The sequence below is a fragment of the Clarias gariepinus genome, chromosome 18, assembly GCF_024256425.1.
Source record: "Clarias gariepinus isolate MV-2021 ecotype Netherlands chromosome 18, CGAR_prim_01v2, whole genome shotgun sequence".
NCBI classification, from domain to species: Eukaryota; Metazoa; Chordata; class Actinopteri; order Siluriformes; family Clariidae; genus Clarias; species Clarias gariepinus.
Window position 1 is genome coordinate 16,162,492 of NC_071117.1, and position 24,978 is coordinate 16,187,469.

General features: G+C 40.9%; 1 protein-coding gene across 2 annotated transcripts in view; it reads right to left on the bottom strand.

Moving 5' to 3' along the window:
* Nucleotides 1–24,978, bottom strand: part of neurl1aa (neuralized E3 ubiquitin protein ligase 1Aa) — a 56,041-nt gene that overhangs the window by 20,832 nt on the left and 10,231 nt on the right. For both annotated transcript variants that reach the window (XM_053477519.1, XM_053477518.1), the window contains exons 2-3: nt 15,064–15,305; nt 11,983–12,304 (exon numbers count right to left, since the gene is read on the bottom strand). In XM_053477519.1, coding sequence (XP_053333494.1) covers nt 11,983–12,304; nt 15,064–15,305 — 564 coding nt within the window. The remainder of the gene's footprint in view (nt 1–11,982; nt 12,305–15,063; nt 15,306–24,978) is intronic.

The following is a 24,978-nucleotide window of genomic DNA, read 5'->3' on the forward strand; positions in this document are numbered from 1 at the left end:
AAATATGACGTGTTTAAACCAAGATGGTCCGAGCAAAGACGTATCGATGTGCGCATGTGCCGTTTCAGCAGACGGATGTGTCCACGTTAGAGGCAGATAAAAGTCACTTGTGATTATGAATGTGAACTGTCATGAGATGCAAATCCCATCAGATCAAATAAGGTGAATGCAGCCTAAATGAACATCAGTGAAAAAAGTTAGTTCCTGTTACCACTTATATATTAACAGCCGTTTTATCTCTACAAATCTATAAAACAAATAAGAAAATGCATTTTGTCATAAAAATGCTACATATATGCCACCAACAGAATTTCTTTTAAAGTGGTTAAAGTGGGACAGTAACCATATCCCAAGTCCCAGTGAGTCCGCTGTTCGCCAATCTGTAGTCCGCCGACACGCCTTTCGCTCTCATCAGATGTTCACTACACGGGCTATAAAAACATACTTCTATTCAGTACTCTATTTTTGACTCTTTTCTTTAGCTGGGTGCTTAAGGGATCCCAGAGGTGACATCATCAGAACAGTGTTGGCACATGAATGCTAGACCAGACCCATTACAGTAAAGCCCTGTTATAAATTGGATTACATCTTTGCCTGGAGACACCGCCTCGTCCTCCTGGGGACCACCACAGAGGAGAATCCAATTTGGGCAGAAAGGACATACGGGTGGAGGATTCAGACAGAGAGAGGATAGATAATTATAACGATCATTTTTTTTTTTTAACATAAATAATAATAATAAAAAGAGAAGACAGAGAGGAAAATGGGTGAAGAGGGTGATGAGGACGATTGCTACTTATATAACACAAATGATTTACGATTGATGTGGAACTTTTATTGCTGAATAATTGAACTGTGTTTTTGTGAGTCGAGATGTAAATCTAGACGACGGTGACGACCTTGCGGCTTTTCTTCCTCTGTACCTCGTCTGTATGGCCTCCTGCTTAATCAGGATCTAGGAACGGATCCGATTTCACGCATCGTGTCAGATGGAACTACAAGCAACCTAAAGGAGATGTTCTTACAACTTATACGTTCTGGTTACATGAATACTGTATTGTTTAGTGTAACAACCTGATTGTGTGCTTGTGTTCTGCATCACTCCATATACCTTCCTGGTTTAAAAATCTCTTTCATTGTCTGTGTCTGAACCGGCTTTGGGCGGTTTCATAGCGGAGAGTGTAGGGTGTCCACAGACGTGTGTGACCAACACCAGCTGCTGCCCCGCTAATTGTCCCGCACCTGCTCGGCCGCCGATTCGCATCCATCCCCTTTGTCTCATTGGCACTTTTCAGAAAAGAGCTGGTGCTGCTGCTGCGAGCTGATTGGCTGAGGCGAGATCCTAATCTCCTTCAAAGAAAGAGTGGACTTCAAATAGACAGAATGTTTGGCTGTTTTTTGAGGCGATATGAATCCAAGCTTGACCAAAAACACTGCAACTGATGGGGAGCAGCTGCACACACACACACACACACACACACACACACACACACAGAAGGCAACCTATTTTACGCTTATCTTCTTTTAAATTAAGAAAAACAAAAAAACAACAACAACTCGCAGCTTTTTTAACGACCCGACCCCCATCACCTGTTACGGTAAACACAAAAAGCAGGCAGAAAACAAGCAGATGTGCGAGTTTGATGAACAAAAGAATCTGCCGCCTAAATAATGACTCGAGCTGAACGTTGTTCGAGGCCGCTATGGAAAAAAAGCCAAATAAGGCAGTGGTGTGATGGATCGGCTTTGGTGCGCTAGTTTCAGCTGAAAAGCTGGCCGAGGTCATGACTCTCCTTCACTCACTTGTTATTGCTTTTTCCGCTTTATAGCTATTTTTCCCCTTTTCTTAAAGCCATCTCAATCTCTCTGTTTTCCATATTCTGTGAAGGAAAGATTTAGATGCTTAGTCCGGTTTTATCCTTCGCCCTCAGGACAGCATGAGCCGAAAGAAGGAACAATGAGAAAGAATGAAAGAGAGAGAGAGAGAGAAAAAAAAAGAGGCTTATATTGGCGCACCTGAGAGAAAAAAGAGGCGCGTGGAGGAAGACGGTGATCGAATGACAAGCAAGAAATCTAAAACTTTATGATGCATGCGTAGTGGGTGTGTACTGTACATACGAATGACGGAGAGAGACAGCAGACAAAAGGTTACTGGAGGTTTATATGGGGAACGTTGGCCGTCCGCCACCGCGTTGCTTTTGAAAAGAGCAGCAGCCTTCCAGGCAACACATGGCCACGACAATAAGACGCAACAAATGCTCAATAAATCACAAAAGCCCCTTCCTCCTGGGACATAATGCTCTCTCTCTTTCTCTCTTTTCTCCCTCTTTGTCCCAGAAGATCTGCTCAGAATACAGGCCTGGCCAGTGCAGCATGCTAATACATAAATTACTAATTAAATATGTGCAGCTCTGGAATAACGAACAAATCATGATCTAATAATATAAACCCTTGGTAGTTTTATACTCAATCACCGACTCCATATTTGTTAGCAGATCCTGGACTAAAGCCATAACTACAACTCTCATCTACAAACAAAAAAAAAAATTCTCAAAGTTCTACAAAGACTTGAAAGTTCTTGAGTGTTTAGCATCGACGTACAAGGTAAAGAACTTATCTGGGTTTTTCCTCTGTGAGTGCACGGGATCATTTACTATATTCTTTCTGGCTCGAGATTAAGCAGGGTGCAATACACTCCCAAAATAACAAATCTTAAACTCATTTGAGGAAGCCCATACAGCCGATGTAGGACCCCTAAAACAGAGTGTTTACCTGTCAGACATGGTTCCAAGTAGATCTCAAGCTTGTTATCTTTTATTAGACTGAGGCATGACTTTAAACTTTTCTCCTTTTTTTTCCATGCTTCAGGGGGGAAAGAAGTCCATCAAAGTTTCTTCCTAAAGAGATTATCCTTGGAGGCCACTCTGATAGGATGAAGAAAAAGTTCTACATAGAATCATTATGATTTGCTGCAGAGGAACAAGCTAAGGAACTCCTCGGAGACTGTTCCAAGTAGACATCAACCTTGCGGTGATTTATCAATCTGAAGCAAAAAAAAAAGTCAAACTCTAGCTCAAAAAAAAAAAAGTTCCCCAAAGGCTCTTTGGATAATTCCACATTCTCCTCAAAGGGATCATACTTGGAAAACTTCTTAATGGAATCGGAAAGTTTTTGTTTTTTACAAAGAACTTTCCCACAGTGGGACATGTGGAAAAAATGTTCTGATTGTTCTAGATTTTTTTAAATGCAAAACTTGTAGATTTAATATTTATTTCTATGAGCAGGTGAACAAAGGTAACCTCTAGAATCTTAGATGACTCTTGAGTTTGTCCCTTTAGGGGAAACATATGGGAAACCAGGTTCTGGGTAAAAACTTTAACAAAGTGTTCCACAACAAAAGATTAATGAAAAAAAAAGTAAAAAAGTAAAACTCCGCTCAATGAATTCTTTTTCTAAAAAAACAACAACAAACAAACAGCTTTTGGCATCATGGAGGATCTGACACGATTGCGTCTTTATTTGTATGTCAACGCAATGACGGTAAAGACGACAAATCACTCTCCGCTCCGGCCTTCGCACATCCGACATGGATGTTTATCTGATGTTCTATAAACTGCTGTTTGTCTTGGCTCTTTAACGAGCTCTGAAGTGCTTTTCTCTATATATCTGAGAAAGCCACACCTTATCTCAGCTGCAGAGCTCCATGTTTGGCCACCCAGAAGACTTGGCATGGCTCAAAAGGGAGGAAAAGCGAAGATCTAAGTTTGGGAAAGCAAACTGGAACGACGCATAAAGACAGGAAAAAGTTTGTGTTCTGATTTAGAACAGGTCACGCCATTTTTTCCCGGCACCTTGAAAACTCTTCATAGAATTTCCTGTCAACGCGTGAAGCTCGTGCAGGAAATATAATCAACCTTACTGACACTTGGTCCCCTTTTCCCCTCTCTTTCTTGGAGGACACAATAAGGATCCAGTGAAGAAATTCTGCTTCCCAGAGTTACCAAATCGCACAGCATCTGCTGTTATAATTTCCTGAATTCTCCAGCCCTGGAGCAGCCTGTCTTCTAAACAAATACAACTAGCAATGTTTATGCTAATAATGGGGCACAGAGACTGCGCGCAATGCAGATCCTCAGCGCAATGCTAATTCTGCTTAGCTAGGTTAAACCGGACCGTTTTAGTGTTTCATTTTTGAGAATCCTGCTTTCATTAAGAGCCTTTTAATTAAACTTGTCAGCCTGGAATTCCCTTCTTCAGCCATCTCAAACCTTAGCAGTGTTAAAATTCTTTATTGAGTCACAAAGTCGATGTTAAAATAATCCAACGATAAAAAGGGGACTGACCTGGTCTCTGTGAATTTCTTTTTTCTTTTAATTGCTTTGTCAATAGGAAAGTTTACAGTACAAAGCAGAACTGAAATAGTTTTTTTTGGCAGTAGGGTGAGAGGGTGTCGTACACAGAATTAAACCACTTATTTCTTGTGTTTTATTTCGACACAACAGCTAACGGCTATGCTCCAGCCTATACTATAAGACTTTCGTTACAGTCCCTCATAAACCAAAGAAGATGTACAGTATATACTCTAGATTTATGTCCAAATCTGTAGGAATAAAACTTAAAAGACAAACCTGAATTCAGGGATTGCACATTAGTGCATAAGTGCTTAATAAAACTATGCAACTCTGGAATCAATCAGAGTAGGTTTTGGGTTCCCTTTGTGCCACCAGGGTGGCTCTGGCCCCTCCGGGCATGACTCTGAAGGGTCTCTGGGAGTGTTCCGTGGTGTCTGGCACAAGAATACCCTGGCAACAGATGCTTTGAGTGCTGTGGGTTGAGCGGTTGAGCCAGCATTCTACTTCTTTCGGTAATTTCTGCTATATTGACTTTTCTGTAGGATCAACAATGCGGCCCGGCCTTTGATGATCCTGACATCAGTTTGCGGTGTAGAGTTGGTAATGAGTGTTACTCACTTTACCTGTCAGTAATCAGAACGTTATGGCTGATTGATGTAAATATATATATATATATATATATATATATATATATATATATATATATATATATATATATACACTGTATATCCGTATTTACTGCATGTGCTCTACATGCTCAGTCTCATGCCGCATGCATTTTCTTTTTATGCCAAATCAGCTCCTTGCGTGTGTCATATCATCTAATACAACGGTTATTCGCTCCTCATATTACTAACAGCACACATTCCGTCAGGTCAGGACTTACTACACTTATCAAAATGGCTGTTAAATTTAGTCCAGTTTTTCATACTGATTATGTGTATTATGCAGTAAACATTTGTAGGTGCCTATTTTTGTTTTTCTTGCTCTTTTAATTAATCCAGGTTTAGATTTTGAATTAGCTTTGAAATCCTAAGAAAGAAACTTTGTCTTAGCTTGCACTCAAAGCACAAAAGACAACCTCAGAGTCTGGCTAATAACCGATGATCTGGTTACAACCAGATTCACTATACTGTAGGTGCCATTTTGCTCGAGGTGTGATCCACTTTGAGAGTGATCTCAGGTCAGACATAAAGGAAACTATGTGTGATGGCTACAGTTTGACCAACCATTGTGTGTAAAATCTAATTTTGAGAATTGTTTTAATTTGTTCTTGTGTGAATTATGACACAATAAAGAAAAAGGTTAAGCCGCTGGCCTTTAAATATATCATGGACCATATTTGGAACGAAAAAGGTTTGATTAGTCGGATTTGTGGATTGTTTTTTATTGTAAGCTAACTACAGCTGGCCTCTTCTTCTTAAAGGCATGATAATGTACTGTATATGCTCAGCTTTATCAATCATGTTATCAACACTTGTTCTTTTGGGCCAAAACATTCACTTTTCTTACTTTCGGTCCCTCACATCACAGTCATACACAACTTTGGAATGCGTGCAGCAATCACGGCTCATTCTGTCCAGCAAAACACACAACCTTTAACCTTAAGAGAAAAAATGTGTAAGAATTTAAGCTGCCAAAACCACAACCACAATTCTATTCCGATAAGAACAGATATCCAGCTAAATGTAGTTTAGAGCATCATGTTTGCTTTTGTAAAATATAATGAGGTCTTAAAGATACTTAGGTTATATTTGAAGCTAGGGCTATAACTAAACACCAAACATACAATTATTTTATCACTGCTTTATTATTTTTTTTCAGCTTTAAACATCAGCCAACACAATTACCATGGAGGGAAAAAAGTGTTTCATCAGCGTGAACTATAGAGTTGATCCATCACTTTTTCTGATTGCACTTCAGACTGCCAAGTTCAACATTTCTAACTAATGGGCCCTGAATGTAGAATGCTTGTCTACACCTTTTAAAGGAAACAATATTTTACCAACAATATGGATGAACAGAATGAATAATTGCATGCAACAGGACCTCGAAGGAATCTTCAGGCAGCAATTAGCAGGGACGCAGTAACAGGGTTGACTATGTAAATGTCTCAGAAGTTAAATGATCTAGACCTTCTAAGTAAGCCATTGGACTGCAGAGTAACGGTTTACAAACACTGTGGAAAGGATAAAAATATTACTTCTAAAAATGAACAATTAAAATGTATTTTAATGTTTTTTTTTTATTCAGAATGCATTTTTACTTCCCTTAAGATATAATCTTGTGTTGTAGAGGGGCGGACATTGTTCCTCAGATAATGTACTGTAATGTACTTGAAAATAAGTGTTACACAATGGATTCACCAAGGTTGGATTAACTCTTACCGGATTGACAATGTACATTGTTCCTTAGATATTATATACAGTATTAAACTGTATACACGCCATTACATTATAATGGAAAACATTATTTCCAGTATTGTGGTGATTGCCTTGTGCCTTTCAAGCAGGCCCCTTTGCACATGCTTCCACAAGACCTCTGGGGGTATGCTGTGGTGTCTGGCATATGGGCATTGGCAGCAGATCCTCTGGGTGCTGTTGGTTGTGAGGCGGGGCCTCTGTGGATCAGACTTGCTTGTGCGGTGAATCCAATGGAATCCAAGCCGGGTTGGCAACCTGGTGCTTGTCGCCTGCAGGGTTCTCTGCATAGTTGCCTGTGGAGTGCTGGGTGTTCTGGTACTTCCCCATCATGTTCAGCATTTAGTTTTTTCAGCAGGTTGTGTTGCATTGGCTTCAGTGGGATCGGACACTAGTGGCCTTTGCTCCAGACAGGCATAGATGAACCTTGGGTGCCCATAATCCTGCCGCCAGTTCGCTGGTATATAAATGATTGGTCAATGTTGATGTGCTAATGTTTTCTGGTGTTAACGTTATGATTGTTTAGAAGTTGTCTGGTTTTAGAGTATCTGTGCCCATTGTAGCCTTCATTGTAACTGTATGTGCTCTTCTATTATTGAAACTCATCAGCATGTTGTGGACTCTGACATTCTTTTAAGTTTAACCCGGTTGTTAAAAAGTTGCTATTTTAGCCTTCAAACATGCAGAACTACCACTTACTGAATGCTTTTTTTTTCTGCACCATTCTAAATATAATCTAGAGATGCTATACATGGCAATCCCAGAAGATGAGCACTTACTTAAATATTCTAACCAGCCTGTCGGACCCCAACAACCATACTACATTTTAAGATTTCAGATTGAACAATAGACTGAGACTGTAAGGAATTAAAATGTTTAATCATTTTACAGTAATAAAAATGGTAATCCGTAACATGCACTACCAGCTGCTGATGCTCAACACTGAGTATACTGCTTGCCCAAAATACTGAGCGTTATCTCAACCCGGTAAGGGTTAATCCAACAGTGGTGAATCCATTGCGTAACACTTATTTTCAACATGTTTTAGGGTCTGCATCCAACTACAACTCCACACTAAAGTTTTTACATCTGAAGCCATTCAGGACCACTTAAAACAGCGCTGTATGTGAATGTCCGTGTGTGTGCGTGTGTGTGTGTATTTCTGACTGACAGGGCTATAAAGTAACCTCGGCTTAGGTATTTATTAAACAACATTCCTGCCTCTCTGCTGGTCCACAGCTTTATTTCTCTCTACTTATATTCATACACCCACAATGCAGTTCTGTGGCAACCTAGTTCACAAGGCCACTAATAGCACAGCATCGTCCCAAATGCTAGCATGGGGTCATCACAGAAATTCTTTGCTAAGCCTCTGGGCTTTAAGAATAGTGTAGGACTTGTTTATGACTAAATATTATGGCTATAAATGGTGGAGGGCTAAAGTGAAGTATAACCGTACTTATGAACAATGTTGGGTGTAACGCGTTAGAGTACTTAGATTACGTTTTTGATGTAACGAGTAATCTAACACGTTAGGTCCGCCATTTAATTACTCAGCTATATTTTTTAAAATGTAATCCATTATTCAGAGAATTTATGTAATCCTTGAGTCAGACAGTGGCGTTAGGCACCGTGAGCCGCCGCAAGTGAAACATAATCACAGCGCAGTGAATAACTCGCAGTGAATCATGATGAACCGTACTAACGGCCACCGCGCGAAACTGTGTAGGTGACATAGATGTATTAGTAGTGAACAGATTATGGGCCAAACTTCGCTGAGTGATGATGGTAGATCAAGGTCATGACTACATGCATGAGGAATCACTAGTTACTTGGGGACCTGGGGCAACAAAAAGTAACGCTGGGGGGCCTCCGAGTGGCACAGTGGTAAAGAGCTCGCCTAATCATCGGGAGATCGCGAGTTCGATTCCCGGGTGATGCTGTAACCTCTCGCAGCCGGAGGTCTAGAGAGAGCTAATTGGCCGAGCTCCCTCAGAGGGGAGGGATGAGAGGAACTTGGTGCTCCCACATTAATCACGACTCTACAGCCAATCAGGGGGGTCTGTGAGCTCACGCAAGCACTTGTCCTCCAAGTGTGTTACTCCGCCCTCAACGGTGTGTGGGCGAGCAGTTTGAATAGATGCGGTCGGTTGGCGTCATGTGGTTCTTCGGCCCCTCCGAGTGGTAGTAGTAGGAGCCCCCTAGTAATGCGGAGGAATTGGACATGACTAAATTAGGGAGAAAATCTGAGAAAAATCCAAAAAAATAAAAGTGAAATAGAGTTGAGTAGGAGAACAGTCATGATCGTGATTGTTGGCACCCCTGAAATTCTTCCTGAAAATTAAGCATTAACACGTGTTTTTCTATACACATGTTTATTCTCTTTGTGTTTATTGGAACAAAACAAAAAAAGGTAGGGAAAAAAAGCATTATAATGTATAATACATATAATTTGTTTTGTTCCAATAAACGTATAGAAAAACGTTTATCGCAAAACACGTGTTACTGCGATACTTTTCTGTAAGAAATACATGTACTTGATTTTCTGTGAAAATTTAGGGGTGCCGACAATTTTGGCCATGAATGTATATGTCATTACACAAAATAGTTCATTACTATACTATACTGTGCAGAAGTATTTCTTCATATTTTGCTGTAAGGATGTCTTGTAATTTCAAAGTAATCTTAAGAAAGTTTTCCATGGATCCTGATGGCCTTTTCTTTGCTCTCGCATTTTCAGTCCAGTTCCTGGTTTTAAAGGAATGTTTAACCCTAACCCTAACCCCTAGGAATGTTTTTTGTTTGTTAAGCCATAAAGTGACCTGTGAATCATTCAAGCATAAAAAAAAACAGCAGTTACTTGAGGCATGAACGAACCAGTGAGCAACAGGTGCAGATGGTGACTGGTGATTAGTGTCCTGGTGATGCTGAAGACTAAGTGGTTGGAATGGAGATGAGAGGGGAAATGAGGCTGCTGCTCCTGTCAATAGACACTTCCCAGCTTGTTGCAGCGAATCTAAAAACGTAGTTCCTTAATATAATCGCCATAATTGAATTGAATTTATTATGAAGAACCGAGGTGTGGCTATAGACGTTTGCACTGAGGTACAGTACAGTCTACTGTATAAGCGTCTAATAATTATAGAGTTAATCCTGGCTGTTTTTGAGCTTGAAATACTACTGCGTCGACACAAATTTACAGTTATAAACTCTTCCACAGAAGCCTTTGTCGAGGATGAAAAGAGGAGAGAATAAAGGAAGGTGGTGCGAGTGTACAGTATTTGCAGAGCTGCACCGGTTGGCGCGGCTCCAACAAACTTTCTGAATAAACTAAAACATTGACGCGTCAAACCATCCTAGCAAGATAAACCAGTCCGGAATTGCGTGCATTATATCGAGAGCCACTTCGGTTCAGGGAAACAAACACTGCACACACACGCACACACAGTTATTCAGGTGGATACACAGCCTCCTCTGAGGAAAGCTCGCATTTATGTCTGTGTGCGTAGGTGTATTTTCGAGTGCGTCTCAAATCCGCTAGTGTGTGTGTGTGTGTGTGTGTGTGGGGTGGGGGCTTTTTTTTTTTTTTTTTATGTTTTTTAGAATTTATTTATTTATATTCTGTCATGACCAGGCCTGTAGCATATGAGCTTATCTTTCTCTCTCTCTGCAGATAAGAGTCTGAAATCAAAAAGTGGAAAACAAGACAGAAGAAATTACATGTCATTATACAACAACGTGCACTTTGTAGGCATCGCAGCTTTATATAACAACAAAACCGACGCCAAAAACAAAACCAAAAAAAAAAAAAAAAAAATGATACACTTAAACGATACGTGTACAACCAAACCTTTGGATGCAAAAAAAAATAACTACAAAGGGTGGTCTGGGAATACTGGATTATTATTACATCATTTAGCACTAGAGTTTGCCAGATGATAAAAAGATAAAAAAGCTACTCCGAAATAACTCAAGCATAGACTTATATATCTACAGTCACATTGGTGCACTTGAATCTGTCCCTGGAAAGACTAAAAGCCTGAAGGCTCCTTCTATTGATAACTCTGTGTGGGCTACATCCCTTCCGCGCTTGGCTATACAGACTCTGGCACTGAAGGCTCTCGGCGCAGGGTTTGATGGCTCATGTGTCTGCTCAGGCACATGATGAGAAAAGAGAACGGTGTGCAATGCACCTAGATGGAGAACAGCACACACACCACATGCTGTTACTAAAATATGATTTTTTTATGTTAAGGCAGATTGATGAGAAAGGACTGGATAACGACATACATAGACACACCACTATAACCACCACCAGCAACAACAACAACAACAACAAAAACATGTGGCAGATATTTGACAGACAGCAGACAGGAACGTGGTGGTCAATTGGCACGATCCACAATTAGGAGAGATGGCATGTGACCTGCTTTTATAATTGTACCTCAGGCATGACAGCATTAAGGATGCTTTGGGAGTGTGTGTGTGTGTGTGTGTGTGTGTGTAGTCTTTGACACACACCAGTACATCAAAGCCTTGCCCTGCTATTTCCTGTGTGTGCCAGAGTGAGTGTGATTACACACCCCAGCTCGATGGGACCTGATCCTGAAAGCACACACACACACACAACACACACTCTAGGACAACAAAATAGCCGTCGGCGATATTTTAACTTTCGTTTCGCTCTTAAATCTCACGCAGCTTTGCCTCTAAGAGCTGGGTCTATATGTAAGGGTTGTTATGATTACACTGTGGATTAATTGCTTCTAATCATACTGGCCCGCAGTTTCCATTACATCATTACATCCTGCCTTGATATTGATGAACTGTACACACCCGGGTATAAAAAGCTATAAATCAAGAGCTAGGAATAAAAATTATCCTCGCTCACTAGTGCTTTACAGGAAAGCTTCTTTTTCACTCATGGGTAATACACATATTATTTCTCACGAAATACTATGCAACTGTTTATTACTTCATGTATAAGTATACTATAAGTATGTCTTACTTAATATATGTGTGGACCGTGGATATGAGTAAACCCTGAAGGTGATGAAACTGATCATTAGTGCCACTCTCATGTCCTACCCTGGGTGTCTGACCCAGTGTTCTATCTCTGTCTTTCCTTTGACGTAGGTGAGAAGCATAAGACTGTGTCCAGGCAGGAGGCAAGGCTTTAGTGAACACCTACAGTTTGCCGTGTGACTCACCGAGCAGCTGGACCCCTCGAGTCAGGCCGTAGACATCGATGAGTGCCCAGAGGGGTTCGGTGGTGCGTACGCCGCTGAAGAACAGCATGGGACTCGAGCCGTTGACGCGGTAAAAGACGCGGCCCTTTTTGTCCACCCAGAAGGCGACGAGGTTGCCCTCATTGGCGAGCTCCTCGGGCAGGGCCTTGGCCCAGAACCCGTTCTGAGACACCAGGTCTGGGCACGCGTACTTGGGCAGGCTGTCTGGGTTGATGCGCGATGGGTCTTTGGAGGTGAAGCCGAGGCGGAGAGCACCACTCCAACAGCACTGTTTCTTCGTGATCTGTACGAGATATGAGAGATAGACATGAGAGATGACAGATGTTCAACTTCCATTACATTTACATAATACATTTCAACTGCTGAACTAAACAGACATGTTAGCGGCTGAAGATAGCGCTGAAGTGGGGCTGAAGCTATCCAATATTTTAGTAATCGAGTGTTCTACCAAAAATGTAATCGAGTAATCGAGAGAAAAAGGTATTTTTGCTTAATTAAAATATATCAGAGAAACAACGATTAATTGGTTTTCTTTTTAGAAAAATCGACTTTTGAATGCATACATAATTTTAAACATTGTCATTAATTACAATACGTGGAATAGCTTAAAGTTGAATGAGATGAATTAAGTGCATTACAGTGCCATACATTCTTATTTTAAAACCTTTTCTTAGATTCAAAAACTGAAGAAAAAAGGTATTTTTACATGACTTTAAGTTTCAAAAATACACATTAAAATCAATTTTAATATAATTTTTTCGCTTCCTTCCATTCCTTCCAGCCTGCTCCCTTAAATTAATACACAGCTAACTGCTTCCGCTTTGTGGATGACGTAAGCGCTTCTTTTTCGTCTGTGTTTTCTGGAGGCTTGCATCTGGAAGCGCGGTAAAACATAACGCAAGCTTTTCAAATGAATTAAAAGTAGCTTCGAGGCAGAAGATTTTGCCTCCATCATTTTTTGTAATCGAATTACTCGAGGAATCGTTTCAGCCCTAAACTGAAGACAAAAGCTGCGCATTACTTAGCTTGTAATACAGTATTACTGTAAACTTTCACTAATTGTCAATAAAAACTGAAATGATAATCAATGTTATTGAATGATGTAATTGTTTTGTGGTTTTTATGTTATGGCTGCTATAGAGTGGACTACAAAGTCCATACTGAACTGATCACATATGGAAGTATACATTTTACAGAAGGATATTATTTTAGTATTACTGCATGTTTGTACGCTTATGAAAGAACAACATAAAAAAGGGTCGCGGCCCTGGCGGAATCTTTCAATGGACCGAACCAAATATTAAAACACATACTGTAGCAAGCCAGTAAACCTTAAAGACGGTCTGTAGTTCAGTGACTTCAGCTTTATAAACATGACCTGTTTCAACTTCTGTAGCAGATCCTCTGCTGAAGCTTATGTAAATTATTTGAAGGCATTTCATAAGAGGCTGGTTACCTACACAGAATGACCTGACGATATCTGGAAGGAAAAGCTCTTCTTTATTTCATTTAACTTTTCGTTTAACTGTTTATTGGTTCTTATTAGTTCAGAGTAGAGAAGTGAACTCAAACGATACAGTACGTTGCACGATAATATTAATAACTGCAGGAGCCGGCAAGTCAAAAAGCTGTTTACATGTACAGTAAGACATGAACACTTTAAATCGACACATTTCTAGCCATGATTTAATCAGACATTAAAAGGCTCGCCCGCTCAGTCATGGTAGTTGCTTATCCAGATCACTGTAAGTAAAGCCTGTAACGTAGCTCGCCATTAAGCATCCTTTCGTTTTGTTGCGGTGACGAGGCTCATGATGGAGGGGAAGAATGAAGGATGAAGGATCGTGATGCGTTATAGATATAAAATGCCAACCTGTCAGTCACTGGATATAATTCGACGAAGGATGCGTTAGTGTTTTTGGATAAAGCATTCCTTTAAAGGGAATTCTAAAAGGGAGTTTGGGGGCCGTGTGTAAGGGAGAAGTATGCTGTGTTTGGAGTAGAAGGGGTCTGTTTTATTTGACTTACAAGTAACCAGTGCCTTGGCTGAGGGGATAAATACTACAAACATGTCAAGAACATGGTGACTTACGCCACGGTGACCTGGGCTTTTGGAGAATCTCTGCATTGTAAAGTCTAGAAGTGTCTCTCTCTCTCTCTCTCTCTCTGTGCTTTACTGTAGTAGAGACTGGGTGGTGTGTGAGTGGGGTGGTGGTTGGGTTCATGTCTGTGTTCGAGCATTAACTGGTTGAGCCGGATTAAGTGCCAGACTAACGGTTCTGGCACAGGCTCCAGTGTTTACCTCTCTCTCTCGCTCTTTCGCTCTCTCACAAAACCTGTTGGCACCTGATGTGGAAACTAAGCATGACAGGAGAATAAAGTAAAAGTGAGATAAAAGAACCTGATGGGATTCACCTACAAAGCTCATTAGAGGCTCAGTTTTGTGTGTGTGTGTGTGTGTGTGTGTGTGTGTGTGTGTGTGCGTGCATTACTGTATATGTGTTCTTTGTGTTTAGATGATTGTGTGTAAGACAGTCACTGTTAATAGAATTCGCTCCGTGTGGGTGATATCAGATCTCGGAAATCAGAACTATTTTTTTTTCCCTCTGTCAGTTCATAAACATCCTCCAGAGGCAGGACGGCCCATATTCAGTTTATTTCCTGATCGATGAAACCAAAACCATGATTAAATCTGACGGCTTTATTATTGTTTCCGCTTATTAATCATTTCATTTAAACACAGTTTTCTAGCATTTTTTTTTTCTGTTTGACATGATTTACTTAAAAGGCACCAATTTAGAGGCAGAATCATAACTTTCCCACTTTTAGTTGTGTTGAAACATTCACGAGCCTAGAAATAAACACTACGCTGTAGCAATACATGGACATTATATGGACGTTGATGTTGCTGAATATCTCTGTGCTACAGGCTTGAATCACACATGCTCTCTGTTTCTAATTCATTTATTTTCCACAAGCCACTCGGGACTCAAATAAAAGGAATTTAGTTCTAACATACGGCTACTGTAGACATGTTCTCACCTTGAGCCGGACCTGTTCATACAGTGCGATGGGCCGGTTGCTAAAGGTGATGGCGTTGCAAAAGCTGGCATGTCTTTTGACTGTCCTCTGGGCCATGTCCATGATGATTTGTGAGCCCTTGGCGCTGGGGTGGAAGAGCAGTGGGCTGACTGGGATGCCCATGCAGGGCTGTAAGGGCAAGCAGCGCTTCGGCTTCTGGTGGCAGCGGTGAGACGACGCAGGGAACGGACCACCCAGGGAATCTGGAGGAGAAAGAGGAGAGTGTGAGGTTGTGGCGCAGAATGATGTTCAGATCGATGTCTCATCAGATGAGCTTGAAATGTACACTACGTTGGCTTTACCATTAAAGGTAAGATACATACTGTATTGTCTCTGTCTGATGATAAAAATCTACGTCAAACCTGCGTACCTTTTTTTTTTTCAGAAGAATGATAAAAAACCTCTTTTTATTCAGAAATCCATTTTCAAAATAAACTAAAATGATGTAATTAGACATACAAAACATCACAAACAAAAGATGTCTGTTTTACAAACTGTTTTAATACTTGAAATGGATTCATGTGGCGTGAAAGCAGACACGCGTTTTGTAATAAGGCGTTCCAACAGCACACGGTCAGTCACGAGCCTGAAGTCTCCTGTTTATGTCCCGCTCAGTAGACAAACTGTTTACCATACACGTTTCCATGTAAGTACATTAACTTAATCAAGGCTTCATCCTAGTATTTTAGATCGGAATTAAGATAACCCATGAGCTAATGGAAAGTACAGATGTTCGACACTGATGTGCATGCTCCAATTTGACTTTGATCAAGTTGAGGAAATCTTATCGTCACTCGACTCAAAACCCAATGTCGTTTATCCAAAGCTAGACTCTTGGCCTTATTTCTGTTTCTCCAGATGAACTACACACAAAAAACACACATTTTTAGGAATGTTCAGGAGAGCAGGCTTGGCAAGTCTAATGACTTTTGACTCTCTTCGGTGTTGTGCTTTTCAGCAGTCGAATTGACGTTCAAGAAAGAAAAATTTATGTGATAACCTGGGCACTCAGTACAGTCAGGTCATTAGCTGACTTCATTTTATTGTAACATAACGTTGCTGAGTCTAGGACATCCGAGTGGCGCAGTGGTAAGGTGCACGGCCTATCATCCGGAGATCGCAAGTTCGATTCTCAGATGATGTAACCTCTCGCAGCTGGAGGTCTAGAGAGAGCTGATTGGCCGAGCTCTCTCAGAGGGGCGGGATGAGAGGTACTTGGTGCTTCCACATATATCACGGCTCTACAGCCAATCAGGGGCGTCTGTGAGCGTAAGGAGCGGATAGCGCTGTCCTCCGAGTGTGTTACCCCTCCCCCAACGATGCGTGAGCGAGCATTTCAAAAAGATGCGGTTGGCTGGTGTCACGTGGTTAGCCTTAATATGGGAGCCCCCTAGTGATGGGGAAGAATTGGACATGATTAAATTAGGGAGAAAATTGGGAGAAAAATCCGCACCCCCCCAAAATAAAATAAAAATAATGTTGCTGAGTCTATACCTGCAAGCACACAAATAAGAAGAAAAGAAATGCAATAAGAGAAAAAAGAAAATGGGCTTGGTTACTTTGTATGCTCATCTGTCAGTATGGCTTTTTATCACAGTGTCTCTAGACGGAAGGCATTTGTCATGCCAGGTTTATAGGCATAAAGTCATTCATATAAAAAAACACTTTCAATATAGATTTTCGTGAACATTCCTCAAATTGAGAAGTGCCTGACTATAAGAGGAAGCTTTTCATTTTCACCAGCCTTTGAAAAAAAAAAAATCAAAGTACAAAATGCACCAGTGGACCCTAAAAAGCAGCGCTCCTGTGTTTCCTGGTATGAAGCAGAATCCCCGTCTTTGTTCCTTCATCACGATTCATCATAGTGTCATGTTGACATTATCGCTGGGCTCCGCTGGGTTTCTGCCGGCTCTCCTGTTCTCACCTCTGAACTGTTAAATGTTCGGTTGCTGTGCTACTTCTTCCTGGTCACCGCTGATAACATACATAACATACGCTGTCTCCAGACAATAGATCGTCGGGTCAATAAACACAAGTTCGCCTTTGTCTCTGACTGGCAACGCGCGGCACAAACGCTCTGTTAAAATATTACAGACACATCCGTTTGTCTGCGTGTTTGTGTCTGTGTCACTGTACGTGTGCGATAAGTGTGTGTGTGTGTGTGTGTGTGTTGATTCAACCATTTGCACTTGCGCGTTTGGAGCAGTCTCTGACACGGTGCTGATGTTTCGAAACGAAGGAGGAGTGTCTGGTATATATACTTGTGTCTTTTTGAGGACGATCGTTACAGACGGAGCGGGCTGAAATGAATGCATTAGCAAGCACGAGAGCCGCAGCTGTCAGGGAAAAAATAGAGGTTAAGTGGGAGCTCATGTTCCTTAGCAACTCTGCACTGACTACAACACACCCCATTCAGCTGAGCTGCGGCCGGACGTGCTGATTTTCTTATGAACGATGGTATTTATGACTCGAACAGAAAAAGGCTTCTATTCAAAAATCTCTCTAATCGAGTGGAGGCCAAATCTGCGAAAATAGATTTTGAGCTCGTTATTAATACCAATGATGTACGTCAGCAATACAGTAAAGTGGCATTGATTAGATTTTTATTATGTACATTACCAACAAATGATTTTAAAGCTTCATGGGAAGAAAACAAAAATCTAGAGATTCTGCTGCAATTAAAGGAGCTTTCCGAAATTATTACTCAATTATCATAAAATGGATTCGCACAAAAGAAGAGAGGCGCGCAATGATTTTCCGGTTGTGTGGTCTGAGGGTGTACCTGGTGCTGAAACAACAAGTGCTTGAAGAAAAATTAGATGATTCTCAGATGATGTAACCTCTCGCAGCTGGAGGTCTAGAGAGAGCTGATTCGCTGAGCTCTCTCAGAGGGGCGGGATGAGAGGTACTTGGTGCTCCCACATATATCACGGCTCTACAGCCAATCAGGGGCGTCTGTGAGCGTAAGGAGCGGATAGCGCTGTCCTCCGAGTGTGTTACCCCTCCCCCAACGATGCGTGAGCGAGCATTTCGAAAAGATGCGGTTGGCTGGTGTCACGTGGTTAGCCTTAATATGGGAGCCCCCTAGTGATGGGGAAGAATTGGACATGATTAAATTAGGGAGAAAATTGGGAGAAAAATCCGCACCCCCCCCAAAATAAAATAAAAATAATGTTGCTGAGTCTAGACCTGCAAGCACACAAATAAGAAGAAACGAAATGCAATAAGAGAAAAAAGGAAATGGGCTTGGTTACTTTGTATGCTCATCTGTCAGTATGGCTTTTTATCACAGTGTCTCTAGACGGAAGGCATTTGTCATGCCAGGTTTATAGGCATAAAGTCATTCATATAAAAAAACACTAATCGAGTGGAGGCCAAATCTGCGAAAATAGATTTTGAGCTCGTTATTAATACCAATGATGTACGTCAGCAATACAGTAAAGTGGCATTGATTAGATTTTTATTATGTACATTACCAACAAATGATTTTAAAGCTTCATGGGAAGAAAACAAAAATCTAGAGATTCTGCTGCAATTAAAGGAGCTTTCCGAAATTATTACTCAATTATCATAAAATGGATTCGCACAAAAGAAGAGAGGCGCGCAATGATTTTCCGGTTGTGTGGTCTGAGGGTGTACCTGGTGCTGAAACAACAAGTGCTTGAAGAAAAATTAGGACAGATACTTTAAGGAAGGTGAAAGTTTTATTACTGATGATGAGACATGGATACATCACTACGAGCCTGAGAGTAAACTGCAGAGTCTGGAAGGGAAACATTCTCATTTGGCAACAAAAAAAAAGTTCAAAAGTCAACCATACGCTGGAGAATTTATCAACACAGTTTTCTGGGATCCTCAAGCACCAATATTGGAACATTATCAGGTAAAAGGTTTAACAATCAACAGTGCTCGTTACAGTGAGACACTTTTTGAAGAGCTGAAGCCTAAACTTCGGATTAAACGCGGAGGACCGATATCCGAGAGCGTCGTGATCTCACGATGAACGTCCGCACACTTCTGCACAGATTGTCAACACTCTGCAAAAACTTTGTTTAGCGGTGTTAAGGCATCCTCCCTATAGTCCTGATCTCGCTCTATCAGACTTTCACCTGTTTGGACCCCTGAAAGCAGCCCTATCGGTGCATCTGTGGCTCTCAGCTCAGCCTAAAACATTTTGATGAGGGAATAAGAAAACTTGTTGACACATGGAAAGTGTATTAAAAAGCAAGTATTAAAAAATAGTGTGAAATGTATTTGTTCGTTGATGACACGGTGGTGCAGTGGTTAGCACTGTCGCCTTGCACCTCCAGGGTCCGGGTTCGATTCCCGGCCAGGTTCGATTCTCGTCTCTGTGTGCATGGAATTTGCATGTTCTCCCCGTGCTTGATGGGTTTCCTCCTGGTACTCCGGTTTCCTCCCACAGTCCAAAGATATGCAGGTTTGGCCAACTGGCGTTCCCAAATTGCCTGTAGTAAATAAGTGTGTGTGCCTTGCGTTGTATTGGCACCCTGTCCAGGGTGTACCCTGCCTCATGCCCTAAGCCTACTGGTATAGGCTCCAGGTCCCCGCGACCATGAATACAGGATAAAGCGGTATAGAAGTTGAGTGAGTATTTGTTTTTTGCTAAAAGTTAATTAAAAGTAAGTTCTACATGCAGAGTGCAGAGAGTTTTTTTTTTTCGCTCACCCTTGTAATTCTTTTGGATTGTGTATTCACACAAATATGCAATTTACAAAATGAACAGGCTGCTTTATTACGATTTTATTTATACTCACACATTTATTCAATTGTCCAGACACCCAGTCAAGTGATTGCAGGGCATGCAGACACAGGTCAAACAAATCAGAGCCTCAGTGACGATGACCGGGGCATGGTTTTTGACGTCAAAGAGCACTGGCAGTGTTTCCCCATAATAGTACAGACATGGTGTGCAACGCAGTGGCTGAGTTATAAAAAAATTTAATTGAAATTGCAGATCTGATGGGATTTTCACACCAAACAGTATCTACTGTTTATGCAAAATGCGGAAAAAGCTAAACACACGTCTTTCTGATTAGAGAGGTCCGAAAACAGAATAGCCAGACTGGCTTGAATTTTACAAAAAGACAACTACTCTCTCCAACCAGGTTGGGCAGAAAAGAATGTACACCAAACTTTGTGGCGTTATTTCCTGCGACAGTAGAAGGGGAAAGACTTATTCGGTCTCATCGCATGGTCTGGTGAACCTGGATCTGCTTTGACATGCGGGTGTCCCTGTACATTTTAAGCATGGTGCTTGTAATAAAGATTTCCTACAGGCTTTATACTTTAAGCCAGATATTATCTACTCATTACATTTGGTAAAAAAAAATAATAATCAGCCTGCATTGCATTTGCACTAGCAATTGGGAATTAGACAATCATTATAGATGCTATGTTCAGATTCTTATCCTTAAAAAAACGAGTTGTATTTCCTGCCAGGTGTCTAATCGAAAAAGTGCGCCAATACTTAAGGTAAACTGCAATGCAATCCCGAAGTCGATCCTGGATTTGGATAAATGTTGTAGCGAGGCTGCATGCTGATGATTACAAAAGGTGAGGTGGGAGTTGATCTAAAGCTCTCCACCTGCTTGACCTTTTCTGCTTTCAGCTGTGAACTCTCGGCTCGCGGCTCAACAGCTCTTTAGATGGCGAGATGTTCGATTCTGGAAAGCTCTACTCGTCCATTCCGTGTGTGCATTTTCCAGGCATTTTCTTTGAGTCGAAGTGGAAAAGTCGTTTTGTAATCCTGATTCGAGATGAGAACAGCGGCTGATTTGGTGGCCATGTATTCACAATGCCAACTACTCCCTCCATAGCTTACGATCATCAGCCAATAGTTATTAAGGGCAACTTCAGAGGCATGGTGCTCTGGACACGGGGGAACTAAAACTAAATAAATAAATAAGTGCTAAGTGTTTTTACATTTAAAAATGTAGCCAATATATTTATTTTATTTTATTAATCATAATTGAGATAAAATGCTTAATTAGTTGTGATATTGATTTGAGGTCACATCACCCAGCGCTACATCGAGCTCAGTTCATGTTGCTCCTTCTCCAAACACGCAGTTTCAGTGTCTACCTCAGAGCCATGCCCCTTCAAACAACTATATAGCTGAGCAACAATCCATGTGAGGGGATATATTTTTATATGATATCTGAATTGGCTGTTGACGAAAAGCAGGGAATGTTTTTTTCCCTTTTACTTTTCTTTTTTATATTGTATTCCTAAATGCTCTTTTGCACAATATTCATTACTTGATTATTTTTGCACTAACTTTTTTAATCCTTGCTGCTACTGTACTTATAAAAAAGTTTACAGTTTGTCATGTTTGTCGCACTTTCCCTTTGTCGCTCTTGTTTGCACATTTGCACGTGCACTTTATGTCGTCTCTGTTGTATAAAAACGTGGATAGTTCCCAGCTGGCTGGCGAATTAGGTCTCTAAGTTAGCTTGTTAGTTTTTTGTTCATTGATGTTGTTAATTTAATGTTGTCATGTCAATCTGTCTTGTCTTAGCTAGCCAGCTAATTAGGATTCTCAGTTAGCCAGTTAGCTTTTCTGTTCATTTATGTTGTAAATGTATGTTGCATGTAGCACCTTGGTGCTGGAGCAACGTTGTTTCGTTCCACTGTGTACTAACTGTATATGGTTGAAGTGACAATAAAGCCTACTTGAACTTGACTTGAATTGTTTAATTGTACATTTAAATTGGAGGGCCATCTGAATGGCTAAAAAGTAAAATTTGAATAGTATGGTCCTTTAAGTAATGACAAACAAATGTTAAGCCCTGCCTTTTTTTATGCATTCATGCTACCACCACCATGTTAGACTGTTGGCATGGCGTTCGTTTCATTGAATGCTCTGTTGGTTTTACACCAGATGGAACAGAACGGAACGCACACTTTTTTTCTCTCATCAGTGCACAGAATATTTTCCCAAAAAGTCTTAGGAATAATCAAGATGTTTTTTAACAAATGTGAGACGAGCCTTTGTATTTTTTTTGGTCAGCAGTGGCTTTCTCCTTCGAACTCGCCCGTGGATGCCATTTTTGCTCCCAGTCTTTTTCATATTGTTAGATCATGAACACTGACCTTAACTGGGACAAGTCAGGCCTGCAGTTCTTCCGATGTTGTTCTGGGTTCCTGTATGAGCTCCTGCTGAAAATTTGGTAGGCCAGCCACTTCTGGGAAGGTTCACCACTGTTCCAAGTTTTCTCTATCGGTTTCTCCTTTCTACTTCGTTTCTCTTTTGTTGAACTTCTTAAGATTGTGGCATGATGTGTTGCTTTTTGGGGTCTTTTAGTGTGCTTCACTTTGTCAGACAGGTTCTATTTAAGTGATATCTTGATTCAACAGGTCTGGCAGTAGTTACACCTGAGTGTGGCAAGTGAAATTCAACTCAACTTTCCAAAAAATGCGGTTATTCACAGTTCACTCAGGATTTAGCAAGGGGTGCTGGGGGCAACTGTTTTTTTTTTTTCACATAGTGCCAGTTAAGTTTTGGACAGCTTTTTTTCCACTTAATAAATATAATCATCATTTAAAACTGCATTTTTGAAACATTGGAATTAATTTGAAAATCTGAATTCACGTGTGAAAAATATGCAAACAGAAAGGGGGCAAATACTTTTTCACGGCATGTTACTGGTCTGCTACTGGTTTGTCTTTGAATATCCTGTTGTGTAAGATTATGGACTATTCTTGGTTGATTGTGCCTGCCAGTATTTTACCCCTACACTATCTATCTGTCTATCTATCTAAAATCAACCATACTCAGTGTGTCACACTGTGTACGAGCTTATAACAGAAACTTCTAAGCATTTATGATCAAGATTCAAATGGTGGTGCAGAGTAAAATGATACACACATCGTGGATTCATAAGTGTGAACACACTGCACAGCAGATTCCCACGAGTGCAGAATATAGAATACACTCCCCTTATAGCAGATATCACATAGCTTATCTTTGCTTCTAGTCATAAAGTATGTCATTGAGTGTTTCAACGTCATTGTAGACGTGCATGCACACACAGTACACACACACACAGAACACACACAAATATGCGCACACACTCTGTGCTTTCCTAGAGATGCATCCTGGTGCTGCTATTTCTATGGCAACCTATTATTTCGCCAAATAACTTGCACACAGCAGAAGGATCTTACGTAAGGATGCACAGATGAGCCTGTGGTACATCGCCATCATTCACTCCAACAGACTCGGTGTCTCTCTCTTTCTCTCTTTTTATCTAGTTTGCTACCAAGACAATGGGTGAGATCAAATCATTTTTTTTCTTCATTAGGAAGAATGAACAAATTACAATTACATTTTGTTTAAGGTTCCCTACTGCGGTTCTAATTATATTTAATAAAATTCTCTAGAGGTCTTGGTATCTGGTCCGTGCCAATCCACAATCATGGGAAACATGGACCTCGACTAATCAACTGAACTTATGCAATTAGCGCATAATTATTAGGTAATTAGCTTCCTAACAGCAAGTGCCAAGATGCAGGCTACTCATTAACCACAGCTGAACGGGACTGGAGCTGGAAGAAGAAACATTAGTGCTCCGTATGTTCCTGAAGAACAGACAGCATTATACGATTGTACACTTATCAGTATCATAATACATTTTGTCATAATACCAGGAGTATTTAAAACAACAAAATCAGATTGGAATCTCCCAATTATGTGTTAACATAATGTGTTTTATACGCTACAAACTTTATTATATTGTATTTTATATAACAGTTAGTTGTAACCGAGTCATCTGATTGGACGAGAGGCATTCCTGGTGATACAGAAGTGGCGTAACATTACTGAGACGTTTTATAGATCTATATCTAATTCTATAAAAGAACTATATCTATCACTTTGCCTGCGAGTGCGCAGTGGTAAAGTGCTTGCCCTATCCGGAGATCGCGAGTTCGATTCCCGGGTGATGCTGTAACCTCTCGCAGCCGAAGGTCTAGAGGGAGCTGATTGGCCGAGCTCTCTCAGGGGGGAGGGATGAGAGGTTCTTCGTGCTCCCACAATAATCACGGCTTTACAGCCAATCGGGGCGTCTGTAAGCTCACACAAGCGGAAGGAGCGAGCAACCAACGGTGCGTGAGCGAGCAGTTCGAAAAGATGCGGTCGGCTGCAGTCATGTGGTTCAGAGGAAACACGTGATGGTCTTCGGGCCTTCCGACTAAGTGGTAATAGTATCCTTAATGTGGGATCCCCCTAGTGACGGGGCGGATTTGGATACGACTAAATTAGGGAAAAAATTGGGAGATAATCCAAAAAAAATTTTTTTTTTTTTCACTCCATGTTACAGGTGCTCTAACAATCGGTAACTGTTGGTGAAAGTTGGACGATACGGTCCGCAGTACTGGCAAGAAGGAAGAGCAGCTGCCTGTGACTTTTCATTTAACACTATTTCTGATTCAAGCCTGGAGCCGGGTAAGTTAGCTGATATTCTAAAGCAGAATAAGTGGAAATATAAAGTGAATCTTAATACCGTCCACCACCTCACATTTCAGGTACATACAGTAGTACCGGTAAGAATTTAAAACTAATTCCCCCCTGTTAATTACACTAACTCTCTGTCGACAGCTCCACTTTACAAATCGTAAACAAATCGTAATCTTTTGATGATAAATGCTGTTTATATAAAAGCAAGATCACACTCAGGGCCGTATCACAGCCATCCTGATATTCAGTACAACAGAACTCCCTCTTGCGTTATTGTATCACAGAAATGTCTTCAAGCATCATGATATATTTTGTCTTATGGTCCACTACTAAATACTGATTGTGCCTGAATTAAAACATTCATGAAAAAAAAATCATGACTTTATTTAAATTCTCAA